Consider the following 13,066-nt stretch of genomic DNA (forward strand, 5'->3'; position numbering starts at 1 on the left):
TCAATGGAAAGTATGACAAAGGCGCTGGTGTGGGCTCCATTGGGACGGTGGAGCAATACCGATGTCAGCTGTTCCAAGGTTTGGTCTCGGGTGTCCACGTCGTGGGGTGTGCGGTTGCGTTCGGGACCCAGTTGCCCCAAGCAATATTTAAAGTGATACCAGAAAGAAACAATCACCGGCGGGGAAGTCTTGTCGAGGATATATAGCACCCAAAAGCCCCGTAAGCAGGGCTGGCGAGGCATCACATTGTTCCACGACGATCATAACGCCATAGTACATCAACATCATTTTCGGGGAACCCGCCATCACCATCAAAATGTGGCCCAATCCCAAGACTGCCTACCTCCTGCTCACAGGCTATGGCCTAATGAGCAGTGCCTCGCCCATCGAGGGTGAGGGACTCCTGGAAGAGCGCCAGTCCTGTCCCAGCATCCACATCTTCGGAGCACGCGAGACCACGGCAAGCCCCGGATACGGCAGCTCGGCATCCGTCGTGAACGCGGTTCTCTCAGCCTACCCGGGCTCTACGGCCGAGGCTATCAACTATCCTGCCTGTGGTGGGCAGGCCTCATGCGGCGGAGCCAGCTACTCGAGCTCCGTCCAGCAGGGTATCGCGGCCGCGGCGAGTGCGGTCAACAGCTTCTACACACGGTGCCCCAACACTCAGATCGTGCTGGCTGGGTACTCTCAGGTAAATTGTCTCACCGTTCACTATTATGGCATGCATGCTAAGACCATCCAGGGTGCAGAAATATTTGACGTGGCCTTCTGCGGAGGTGGCGACCCGAACCAGGGATACACGAACACTGCGGTACAGTTCTCTGCTGGCGCGGTCGGGCAGGTCAAAGCAGCAATTTTGATGGGAGCCCCGACGTATGTGTATGGTCTATCGTACGGAGTTGGGACCTGCAGAGCCGGAGGAGTAAGCCACTCCAACCCACATATTAGTCTCAGGAACGATGCACTAACGACTTGGACAGTTCGATGCGCGGTCGTCCAGCTTCCAATGCCCATCTGCCTCGAAGGTTCAGAGCTACTGCGATGGCCCAGATCCCTACTGCTGCAATGGAAACAACGCAGCAATAATGGCTACGGCTCTGAGTACGGATCCCAAGCCCTTGCTTTTGTCAAGAGCAAGCTCAGCAGCAGCGGTGGTGGTTCCTCTGGCACCACAACTTCCGCCCCAGCGACAACACCGACTGCCCCAGGCGGTGGAACAAACTGTGCCTCCCTGTACGGCCAATGTGGTGGTCAGGGGTGGTCTGGCGCGACCTGCTGCTCTTCAGGAACCTGCAAGGCTGCTAACAGCTACTACTCTCAATGCCTGTAAATGGAGCACTCTTGAGGGCGATATGCAATGTAGTGTTTGTCATTTAGATGTATATAATGGGTTCAAAATGTACATATTCTGCCCAAAAGAGCTGATGCTATACATGATACTACTTCCCAATCGACTCGGCATACTCCCTGACCAGGCTCTCTGCGCTCTCATCTCGCTTTAGTCCGAGATCCACAGCGGTCGAATCGTCTATCCTCAAAGGCCAGGTCCTCAGTATTCTCTCCATCTCGACGTCTGTCTCCTCCTTGATATACTTGAGCCGGTCCTGCCCGCCAACCTTTGCCAACGAGTCCAGCAGCTCCTGCACGGTCACCGAGATACCAGGGAAGTTCATCCAGCGGATATGAGGCGGCAGGGAGTCGCTCGGCAGCTTCAGGACCCGCAGCAGGTTCTCGATCAGGGTCCCCGGCCCGGACAGCACCGCCCGGTAGCTCCGGTCCTTGATGGGGACGACGCACTCCTGGTCGTTCATGGGCTCGCGGATGATGCCCGACAGGAACGAGCTCGCCGCCTGCGTCGGCTTGCCCGCGCGGACGGAAACGGTGGGGAAGCGCAGCGAGAAGGCGTCGATGAGGCCCCGGCGGTGCAGGTCGTTGATGAACGCCTCGGTCATGAGCTTGTGCGTGCCGTACACGCCTGCAGGCGTCGGCGTCACCGCGTCCGTGATGACATCGGGTAGCGGCGAGCCGTAGACAGCCTGGCTGGACGCGTAGACGACGCGGACGCCCCTGTTCGTCTCCGACAGCTTGAGCAGCAGCGCACGCGTCGCGTCGAGGTTTACCTTGAGGCTCAGGCTCGGGTCGGCCTCGGAGCCGGAGGACATGATCCCGTGAAAAACAAAGACGGCTTCCAGGGGTTGCGACGCGGCGATCAGACTTGCGAGTGAGGCCGGGTCGCTTAGGTCGGCTTGGATGGGGACTGCTTTGTCTGCATTCTGCATGCCTGGTGGGATGGACGGGGCCACGATGTCTGTGATGACGAGCCGGTATTCGGGGTGTTTGGCGAGGAGAGCAGCCGTGAGGCGCTGGCCGATGAAGCCTGCAGCTCCGGTGATGAGTATTGTCTTGCTCTCGGTGCTCATTGTGATCGTGGTGAGCAGCAGATTTCAATTGATGTGAGTAGGAATTCAATATTGTACTGTCTCTCTTTTGCTCTCTCTCTCTCTCTCTCTCTCTCACAGCCTGTTGCCAGTCTGTCCGAGTCCGGTGCTACGATGGTTGCCCGACAGACATCAGCCCGAGAAGCATGCGGGGTTAGTTCCTAGCCGATCGGGTCCAGACTATTCAATGTTACTACTGTCGGCAGATTCGCCGCCACAGCACGTAAGTGGAGCATCAGCGGTGACTTGGTCTAGTCAATTCCAAACATCACAGATGAAAATACTCCATTGGATCGTTGACATGCCCCAGCCCTGGTGGTGAGCTTCAGTCTTCGATGTCAAATGCCCTTGCGCATTGCTTGGCACCATGCCATAGGCAATTGCTATGCGACGCCACGCCTCGTCGGTCGGCTTCCTGTCCATAGTACATACTATGCTGCTCTTCATGGCAAGTCATTTTTCAAAATTGGGGCTCGATGGGCTATGATATAATCCTGCCAGTTTGATTTCTCGGGGCGGAACTCATTCAGTCTTCCAGTGCTACCGTATGCAAATTAGAATCCATAACCAAGATCTGGTCAACAGGGCAGCATGTAGTTCATAACTGGAAATTAGGCAGAGAACAGGAAAGCTAGCAAACAAGAGGGAGTGAAGCACTGGAAAAAAGCGCAGCGGAATAGAGCTTACCTCGGGAGAGCTAATACAAACGTTCCGCCGTAGATGAGTGGCCATAATGCAGCAGAATTAGGCAATGAGACTTGTTTGAAACTCATGTTGTTGGCATTCAGAATGTGAATGTCGTATAATCTGAGACGGAGTCGTTGAGATTTTCAAGGCGAATTGTGCACCTTCCCTCGGCTGCCAGTAGAAGAGCCTCAATCATCAGACATAATCACCGGCACAGAATCCGGTTGGTAATTGAGAACCAGTGCTGGGGATGAAGCAAGACCATATCATGCCTCAACCCAGCTTTGTCGCAGGAATTGTCACCGACTTAGACTTTTCAAAAGACCAGGTTTTCATCTGATTGCAAGCCCGAATGAGCCAATGGTGGCCGAGCGACTGCTGAGCCCAAGGGGATCTGGGGGCACATCACCGTCGTCCAATTTCGTGTAGCGATGTTTGAGACGAAATCCATGCAGACGTGCTTTAATTCCTGTGATCTTTCAACGTCCTATTACTCTCCACGTGCATGATTTTGTCTCAGGGATGGAAACCAGATTCTGAGGATAACCAGCGGAAAAGTCCGACCTGATTAGCTGGTTCAAATAGGTAGCTTGATCACAAATTTTGCTTCCCTCGACAAGAGCTCTTCTTGTTTTTCTGACTTAGCGACCTTCCAAAGCATATTGTGCTGTATATGGTCTTGAGGAGCAGGAGAAAATCAAATAAGGGTTTCATGTCTTTCCTGGGTTGTCTGTGCCGCGCTGGACCCTCTTCTGCGATTACTGCAGCGTTCATAGAAATTCGGTTGATAATTCCAATTCAAACATTCATCAACAGGCTATATTCATCTGGCGCGCTTGCATTAGCGGGAGCAGCTCGAATATTCTCCGATTTGCTCAGAAGTGAGACGAACGATTGGCGGGTGTGGCGAGTCCTGTGTGATGATCGATCTCTGATCCCGGCACCCGCATGACAGAACCAAGATCTTCGCACGTTGTGCCGATGACTGGACTACCTAGGTACGGCTGGATGATTGGATCACATACCCAATTCTTTGGCAGAGTTTCCAAACAGGAACGCCTGACGTCGTGGCATTGTGTTCTGAGTCTGAGTCAGGTGGCGTCGTACGAGCAGCATTGTCATGCATCTGGTTCTTGGAGTACCAATATCTGACCTGCTTCCGGGAAGCTGAAATGCCGAGTTGACAACACCCTACTTCTGGGTCAGCATGGAAATATTGCATTTCATCCTACGCACGACAACGCCGACCGAGAACATGGACTTTGGGAACATGAATTGGTTTCACAATGATCATCTCCGCAGTGGTGAGCTCTTGAAACGCCAACCAAGATTTCCCATACATACGAGTCCGGCATTAATTTGTGATATTTGTATATCGCACATATATTCGTGGACCCTTGCCACCGCAATTATGAAACCTTGAAACTTGACGCTGAGCCGTCATGCCAAACGTTGACAGGTCTCTGCCTTGTAGGGCGAACATTCGTAATTGGACGGGGATCAGGGTATATTTGCTTATTAATGTCGGCTGTGTTGCCGAGTAAGTACTTTTCTAGGAATTCTCATTAGATATAGAGGGAGTGTATCTGCCACGAACGGGTGGAAAGGCCTGACTTCCGTCCCCTGCAACGCATCTTCTGACCTGGCATCGATCCTGTTGGCAGAAGAGTCTTTCGAATTAATCATGAACAAGAAATAGTGGTAATCCGGGGCATTTGTCCATGGGAACTCCGGTAAGAGTGCATAATTTGCCATCACCCTTTCTAACCAGACTGGAAATTGTGTCAAGACGAGGCATGAAGCCCGAAAACCAATGTGCAAGAATCCTTCTCCAACACAAGGCTCGTATAACAGACATGCAATTCAAATTTCATGTATGCTGTGTTTTTTCAGCTGGACTTTTGGGACTGTTTGCATCGTATGGGTCGATTCATCTCAAGCCACGTCGGGGATCCGGACCGCTTGCAATTGGTTGATAATTGTGCAACACCTGACCTGCTTGTGGACCTGCTTATGTATTGAAGCGACCGTCCAACGCGTCGCGATGTTTTCGTTTCAAATCCAGGCTGGAGGCTGCCAAATCCGAGAATGAAATGCAACATTGAGCCTCCTGTGGCATGCAAAGGAGCGTCTCTTTCCCTTCCGCGTATATAGGGCTATCTACAAGCAACAATTATTGGTACTGTGAAGATGCTGATATTCCCAAGATATCAAATGAACCCAGTCATATACACGCTCTCTGTTACAGGGTCTCGTAGGAATTCCGTGAAGGGGGTTAGCCTCTCGTGCTTCTGTTTCAGCATGGAAGAGCCATCGATGATATGCAGGAGGGCTGCACAGGTTTTGACACATAGCTAGGCAGCACAGGATCAGGGCCGGCCTGCAATAGTTCAATTACAGCCATATATTCGGGAAATTACCACCAATTATGTGTCAATAGAGCTAACACCCTTAGCCGGAGACCGAGCAGCTTTGGGATTATCCGGTCACAGACCGGCAATTCAGGGCCATCTTGGCATGCCGTCGCCGCGCACACGCATGAATGACCTACAAGCATCTGGGGCAGCGGCGCCAAGTCGCAGGCATCGAATCCGACGCCGGCTGCATCCGGAGCTCTGGCAAGGTTGATATCGCATGGAGAATGTGACCCTGGCCCAGCCCCGGTGCGATGCGACACCAAGGGATGCTGTGTGCATGTTTGGGCACCGCCGTGACTGCTTGGGGTTGCTCCCACCTTGACGACCTAAAAGCAGTCCCGCTGACAAGTTGGCAGATGCCTCTACTGGCCTCGATTCCCCTGATTCAGAAAATGAGCTCCAAGTTCACAAAGCCGTCGACAAGCCCGGCGGATTTTGACATGTCCTCAAAACATCACATGCCATGTACTTGAAGCTGGACACACCCGACGCTTCCTTTTCTTGAATCTGACAGCTCTAGGCTTCGGGAAAAGAGTAGCCATGAAGCGCCTCGGCCTTCAGCAAGGGATAGCCTCCCTGATGGCTTTTCTGACTTTCGAATACGTGGGGGCGGAGCAACTGGTTCAACGACAGAATCCTGCATTTATCACCGCGTTGCCGACAGTGGCAGCAACGACTTTGTTGACTTCATCTACCACGCCGTCGTCGATTCTCCCGCCGAGTCCTTCACCAAATGCACCAAACCCTCCTCAGCAACCGGGCCCGATTTTCACGCCGAGTCCCTCGACTATCGCCGTTCCCTCATCGTCAGCTCTGCTCCCACCAGCAGTTTTGCCGTCGTCAATAGAAATCTCATCCACTACTCCACCAGCCACGTCCTTTCGACCTACAACAACTCGTCCGACTCAGGCAGCAGCGAGCGCAGTCGAAATCGCAGAAGATAATTATTTTGGCGGCATCCCGAAACCGAATCCTGATGCAGCTGTCACCGGCATCTTTATGGTACTTTTTGTTATCGGGGCCCTCGTTTATGGGTGGATGTACTGGAAGAATGCCAAGCGACCTACCAAAGGAAGCAATGGAGACAAACTCTCGGCGCTGATGATCGGCTTCTGTCTCGCTGAAGCCTTGTTGTGTGTTTTTCGCAACGCCTGGGCCAGCACAGACATGCCAGTGGTCATTTTTCTTGCCCTGGTTTCCGAGAGCATCGGGTAAGTCTTCTGTGTCTCTGCTAGTGCTCCAATGCGGGTGGTTGTTTGGTTGCCCAAGCTGACGGAGAAAACTTTACAGCAGCGTCAGTTTGTTCACAGTGAACTTTCTCCTCACAAAACGCTTGGTCCGTTTGTTTGACCTGCGCTCTTCGCTCTGGACAAGGAGCATCATTGCCTCCGTCGTCACATATGCTATGGCCATCGCGTGCTCTCTTGTCATACTTCTGCATGTCATCGGGGCTGGCCTGCACGAATTCAACAGAAATGCAGGCGAGATTGAACAGTCAGGAGCAAGACTCTTGGGGGCCAGTACAGGTCTTCTTATGATCACTGGCTTCATCTTTTTGGTTGTCGTCGTGGCAGCTAGCTCCGCCGCCAACCGCTCACGAGTCGAGGAATATACTGCCAGAATGACAGTGTATTTCATCGGCGCCGGAGTATTGACGATGACGAGCCAAATATCACGTTTCGCCTCGACTTTCACCATTTGGCAACCGACGGACCAGGTCTCCACCGGAATATTATCAAGACCCGTGTACTACATCACAGGCTTCGGAATGAGTGTTTCGATCATCGTCCTCTACGCGGCTGCGAGGATTGACTTGCTCTTCGGCAAAATGCCATCCTCGAACGGACGATCATCACCCCAACCATCACAGGCCGAAAAATGGGAGGCGCCGATGACGTTGAAGCCCAAGCTGAGGGAATCGCCGTTGCGTTTGAATCCCATTCTGACACCTACCGGGCATGACGGGCGGTATTACACCAAAAACGATTGGATGGACAGTCGGAGTCCTATGACGGCATCCAGTACTGGGACTTTTCCGCTGGGAAAGACCGGTAATATCGGATCCGCATGATTACACATGCACATCTGGTGATCGCTTTGAGCGGTCAAACCGCCACCACGGGCCTGAACAAACGTTTCCGGACAGATCTTGGGACTGAAAGGCCGAATCCCACCCCACCAATAACCACAATATTAATGCAGCCCTAATGCAGTGCGTCTAGAGGAAGTGGAATTCATCACTTGTGTATTATAGAGGACAGGGACAGGAGCTTAATCATATACCCAACATCACATGCACCCACCAAGTCTTGTCTGCCTTTCATGTGAGCAAAGTTGAAACATTTACCTGCAGAGCTAAGTAACCTGCAAATTGTTTCTGTCGTAAACTAACACCTGGAAACAAGTCCTGGGCCAATGGTCGCTGTAGGGCTCAATTCTCAACGTCTTGTGGATCAGCCTCGACGTTACGACTAAGAAGCCTTTCTGGCACTAGGACTTTGTTTTCCCCTCGGGCCGTTGCTCTCAATAGACTCTGCTCGATTCCTCAGTTTGCGCGCGCGCCGAGGCGGCCTGGATGTTATGCAATGTTGAAATCCATGTCAATGCATGATATGGAGTGTATCACATGTGCCAGGCGGTCACACTACCACCCACCCCAGAGTGCGGGAGCCCCTGGCCGCGGCGTGCGGTCACATCGAGCTTGGCGGAAGGGGACCCGACAACCAGGTCCCCATGTGTTTGGGCAGCCTCCCATCGATCTGCCAACTGCCCGGCCCCCAAGAGGTCTTTTAACTTTTGCGTGACGTGATGGATGGGAGGTGTCTTTGGACTGCCCAGGCTTGTGTCGTTTCTCTTCCTCCACCTGCCGAAACGTTACGTTTCCCTGCCTATGACTCGGCCCTCTCGGCGTTGAGTTTCTGGGGTTTCGAAAACATCTCAGGACGTGTAGCCAAGTAGTGCGAGTCTTATGCCGTGAGCTTCTGCTCGTGCCGATCTGAGACCAGCCACCCCCCCTGCAGCAATAGACCCTTGCTTGCAGCTTACCTGCGGACTCTTCAGGATCCGCAAAGGCAACTTAGAGCCGCATGGTTGCGTTGCAATCATCACATCAGCACACCGGATAGGTAATCGAATCGAGCCCACGTATATCGCCAGATCTTATGATATGTGGCAAGCTGGATCTCATTACCACTGCCTATTCGGGACTCGGAACACTCCGAGATTGCGGGCATATGTGCACAATGGGGATCTCATCACATCACGGTCCACTTTTGTCGTCTCGCCTGATGTCTTCCCATTGCGTTTGCCCAACGTCCAGACGGATGTCCAGATGGACGGTTGCCTCTTTGGGTTACTTTCTGCGAATAAGGCCTAGTCCATCTAATCTCTTCAGACAGAGACCAAGCCCGCTGTTCGTCCTGGATGTCTGATTGTCGTTTGGACAAACGGCGTTTCGCGGCAACTAGTCGGGCGCCATGCTTATCTTGTAGATATTGTCCTTCCGACCCGATCAAGTCCAGACGTGTAGTGAAGCTCTGACCACCATTCACTTCTCACTGCTCTCCGCCATGATGACTGCGTGATATTGGGCGTGCTTTTTTCCCAAATGCCCTCCCATGAGTTCCAGCCCAAATGTTTCTCACCACGTGCCTGCTGCTCGCCGCAACGAGCTGCTGCAACGTCGTAGCCACGACGGGCACTGAACAAGACATGAGACGAGACTTGGGATCGATCCAAGCTTCTCTCGGAGGCGTAAACACCGCCCTCGCGAGCCTAGACAGCGCCATTCTCAACGACCCCGCAAACCCAAAGGTCCTCTTCAGCAGCATCAATGTACTCGAGTCAATCCAGCAGGCAACATCATCTATCAACGCATCGCAGCCACTGGGCCCAGCCGACACGTCCAACCTCAAGGCCACGACCGACAGCCTCGTGTCCAACGTGAACGTCACCGTCACGGACCTCATCAACCAGAAGCCCCTCTTCAACCGCCTCGGCCTGGAGAAGGTTGTTTCACTCCAGCTCCAAAACATCCAGGGCGCCGCCCTGGCCCTCGCGTCTACCCTCGCCAGCAAGGTCGACCCGGGGGCTTCGAGCCTCGCTCTCGAGGGCATCAGCGCACTCAACATGGCGCTCCAGAGGGGAGTCACGGTTTACAATGGGAGCAGCACGAGTACGGGCCCCACGTCGTCATCTGCCCCGGTGGCTTCACCGCCACCGAATCCCGTCCCGTCCATGCCTATGCCGTTGAGTTCACCGTCACCGGCCCCTCCGTCGCTCAATCCTCCGGCGCCGAATCCTCCACCACCGAACGCCCAGCCATCCAACGGTCCTCCACCGAGTCCTCCGCCGCCCAATTCGCCCACAGGGAGCATTGGTCCCGGGCCCTGGAACATGTCAATGCCGATACCTGGCACATTTGAGGCCGGTGTGACCTGTATTTGCATGTGCCCTCCAGTAAAAGCTTGCGGGAGCTCATGACCAGTAGCATTGCTAGAGACAGGCGTGTGGCAGAGCTAGCTATTCAGGCATGGTTGGTTCGGGTCGTCGTTGTTTAGATGAGCTCACCAACACACCTTATATAAGATGTTCAAGCAGGGACTAGGGCAATCTCTAGCCTCCTAATCATTAATCTTATTCGATTTGGGCCTTTCTGCAAGGTATCGGTCAAGACCTTGACCGAGCCCTTGAGTATGGTCAGTTGTCCGCTTGGTTCCGTTGCCCAAACCCAACTGTGATATACGCCAGAAAAATTCCCAGATGGAGAACAACCAAAGCATTACGCTCTGCTGATCCCGCTGAGAGTTATTTTCTTCCCCAATTGGATAATGCAAATACTATCCAGGCGGGGCCTCTTCGTCCTCGGACTCCGTCGCGTCGTAGATATCCCCAAACCTCTCCTTCAAGAAAGCTGCCACTTCAGAATTCACCATGAGCTTGCTCCTCAGGAAATTCCCGTCGCCCTCAATCTTCAGACCGCTGAGGCCTGTCGCCCTCGACAGTGCGACATACACCTGGCCGTCCTCGAACGCCCTGCTGAGGTTCACAATGACGCGGTCGAGCGTCAGGCTCTGGGACTTGTGGATCGTCATGGCCCATGCCGGGGCCAGAGGGATCTGTGTGCGGGCGAGCAGGCCGCACCACGGGCCACTTCTTAACCGGTGCCGACTCGCTCGTGATGAAGTTCTTGACCTCACTCTCCTGGAGGGCAGCGTGGTCGCCCCTGACTACCCTCTGGCCCGGCTGCGGCTCAACCTTCCTCCTGCCGCGGGAGTCGTACGTCTCCTTCATCGGCATCATCTTCGGGTCGTAGTTCTCGAAGCTGCAGATGACGCCTTGCGAACCGTTGCAAAGTCCTGCCTCCAGATCGAGGTTCGTCAGGAGGACTACTAACATGCCTCGTTTGAGCTGGACGCACTTGGCCCAGCGGTGGTCTTCCAGTGCGTACAGGGGCCGCTTCGTCTCGGGCGGAGACGCTATCTCCGATTCGTTGCTCCAGTCACCAGACGTGCCCTTTCGTTGTAGATGAGGGTGGCACTGCCTCCAGAGGAAACTGTCGTGACACCAATACACAGACTTGACGCCTTTGAGTTAGTTGAAGGCCGCTCGATTGACGTCATTTGCTTCTCGGCGGGTTGAGTAGAGCTTTGTGGCCTGCGAGACTCGACACTTGTGGTCCATGAGTAGTGATATTTCTGACTCTTTCATCTTGTGTCCCAACCGACACATTTGCAGCATCCGGATGAACTTTTGGTCGTTCTGGCGATGGATTGTTTTGAGGTGAAAATGCACAAAGTTGCATTCTCCCCAGGCGTTGCTCCTAAAAGCCCACTTGTCCTCGTCTGCATACTCGCCGTGGAGCCTGCAAACATGGGTCAATTTCGCGATGTCGTTAACTTTGGTCGTCATCTCTCTGCCGCATTCAAGGCAATGTTGAAACGGTTTCACAGGCGGTAGCTGGCAAAAATCACCAGTGACGACAATTTGGCAGCCCCCGAAGGCTGGCTGTACAGGCAAGCTCGGGTTGTATCGGGCCGTCTTCATGAGAATGTTGAGTCTTTCGAGATGCAGATTTTCCACCATGCTGATCTCGTCGATGACCAGGACATCAATATTCGTAAGCCGTTCGTACACGCTCTTTCCATGCGCTCCTTGCTTTATCCTGTCTATCGGGAGTTTGTGAGAATTGGGTGTCCAGCCTGCAAAGGTCCACGTGGTAGAACCCCCGACATTAAGTGCCGCCCTGCCGGTAGGAGCTATGATGCGGACATGCTTCCCGCTGTCTTGTAGTCGTTTGACGAAAGCCTTGAGAACAGTGGACTTCCCACAGCCAGCGGAGCCAGTGTAGAAGACATTGTGGCCCTGCTCAATCAGGGACACCAACTCAGCCTGCTCAGGACATAAATCGGGTTCATCTGGGGGCGGCTCTAGCTTCGGTTTACTGGTCTTGCTAGGCTTTGGTTTCTTGGCTTGAGCCTGGGCCGCTTGAGCCGATGTGCTGTACTGCCGGGCAGCAGCTTTTGGGAAGCCTGTGTGAGGATGTGCGACCCCATTCGCCGCCAATTCGCTAGAATACGTATTCTCCTTGTCTCCGCTCGTCAATTTCGCAGGAGAATGCATGAGCTGGGGTGTTTGAGGAGCGTAGGTGGTGACTCAAGGGACATGAAATGCCTGGATCGGTTCATCATCCAACAAGATAGGCCGTTCAGCAGTCCCGTCAACTGGCATCGGGTACACAGGTGAGGTGTAACTGACGAACGTGTTCGTTTGAGCAGGCATATCATAAGCATACCTCGGCTGCCGGGACCACGGCTGCTCTTGAGGCTGCAAGAATGGCTGTCCCCCAGGGTACCAATGCTGGAAAAAGGGGTTCATCGGATACAGGTCAACATTGCTGGGATTCGTCCAAGGGTCCTCTTGCGGATACACAGGTGGCGCTGGGGTGTTCCAGACCGGCTGAAAGGGAGGAGGGGGCACAATGCCAGGTAATGGCGGCTGCCAGCTTTGTTGCCTGTCAGGAGGGTGTGGTGCGGAGGGGGCAACAGCCCAGCCACTTTGAGGGCCATGGTGACTGGTGGTCGGGGGTGGCTCGCAAACTACCTCTGGAGCTTGAGGCCCGGCGGGTGGTGCTGCCTCGGTTTGCCCATTGGCAGCAGCCTTGGCCAGGGCTTTGGCAGGGTTCGAGGCTCGCGGCTTCGACCGCGGAGGGCCGGATGGCCTTTGTTTGACTGGAGACGGACGGGCGTGAGGACCTGCATTTTGCTGCAGCACTGGCGCTGGCTCCGAGTGCTGAGGCTGGCTAGGCTGGCGGTTTGCCAGACCTGGTGTGAGGTCATCACTACTCAACAAGCCAATGACCTCCGGCTCGCCGGCCACAGGGGAGTCTTTGCGTCGCCGTTTTGGCGGGGGTGCAGAAGAGCCGGGCCAGTCATTTTGCTGACAGTCGAACGGCCCGGCTGCGTATGGCTGCACACGGTCAGGCTGAGTCGGCGACGACGAAGGCGGTGTAATTCGAGATACCAT

The 13,066-nt window shown here is 54.1% G+C and overlaps 5 protein-coding genes across 5 annotated transcripts; 3 read left to right on the forward strand and 2 right to left on the reverse strand.

The window, feature by feature from the left end:
- Positions 1–316: 316 nt before the first annotated feature.
- INS49_010002 (uncharacterized protein) lies at positions 317–1,330 on the forward strand (the record flags this gene model as incomplete). The annotated part of the gene is made up of 3 exons (XM_043170728.1): positions 317–691; positions 743–873; positions 1,081–1,330. 3 exons carry the CDS (start codon positions 317–319, stop codon positions 1,328–1,330), a joined length of 756 nt encoding a protein of 251 aa, XP_043025293.1.
- A 109-nt stretch (positions 1,331–1,439) lies between these two features.
- INS49_010003 (uncharacterized protein) lies at positions 1,440–2,420 on the reverse strand (the record flags this gene model as incomplete). Its single annotated transcript, XM_043170729.1, has 1 exon — positions 1,440–2,420. The coding sequence occupies one exon, from the start codon at positions 2,418–2,420 to the stop codon at positions 1,440–1,442; it is 981 nt and encodes a 326-aa protein (XP_043025294.1).
- Positions 2,421–5,934: 3,514 nt separating this feature from the next.
- On the forward strand, positions 5,935–7,613 carry INS49_010004 (uncharacterized protein; the record flags this gene model as incomplete). Its single annotated transcript, XM_043170730.1, has 3 exons — positions 5,935–6,007; positions 6,063–6,753; positions 6,833–7,613. The coding sequence occupies 3 exons, from the start codon at positions 5,935–5,937 to the stop codon at positions 7,611–7,613; spliced, it is 1,545 nt and encodes a 514-aa protein (XP_043025295.1).
- Positions 7,614–9,175: 1,562 nt separating this feature from the next.
- Positions 9,176–9,966, forward strand: INS49_010005 (uncharacterized protein; the record flags this gene model as incomplete). The annotated part of the gene is made up of 2 exons (XM_043170731.1): positions 9,176–9,694; positions 9,796–9,966. 2 exons carry the CDS (start codon positions 9,176–9,178, stop codon positions 9,964–9,966), a joined length of 690 nt encoding a protein of 229 aa, XP_043025296.1.
- Positions 9,967–12,196: 2,230 nt separating this feature from the next.
- Positions 12,197–13,066, reverse strand: INS49_010006 (uncharacterized protein; the record flags this gene model as incomplete). Its single annotated transcript, XM_043170732.1, has 1 exon — positions 12,197–13,066. The coding sequence occupies one exon, from the start codon at positions 13,064–13,066 to the stop codon at positions 12,197–12,199; it is 870 nt and encodes a 289-aa protein (XP_043025297.1).

The sequence above is a fragment of the Diaporthe citri genome (genome assembly GCF_014595645.1).
Source record: "Diaporthe citri strain NFHF-8-4 chromosome Unknown scaffold_4, whole genome shotgun sequence".
Taxonomy (NCBI): Eukaryota; Fungi; Ascomycota; class Sordariomycetes; order Diaporthales; family Diaporthaceae; genus Diaporthe; species Diaporthe citri.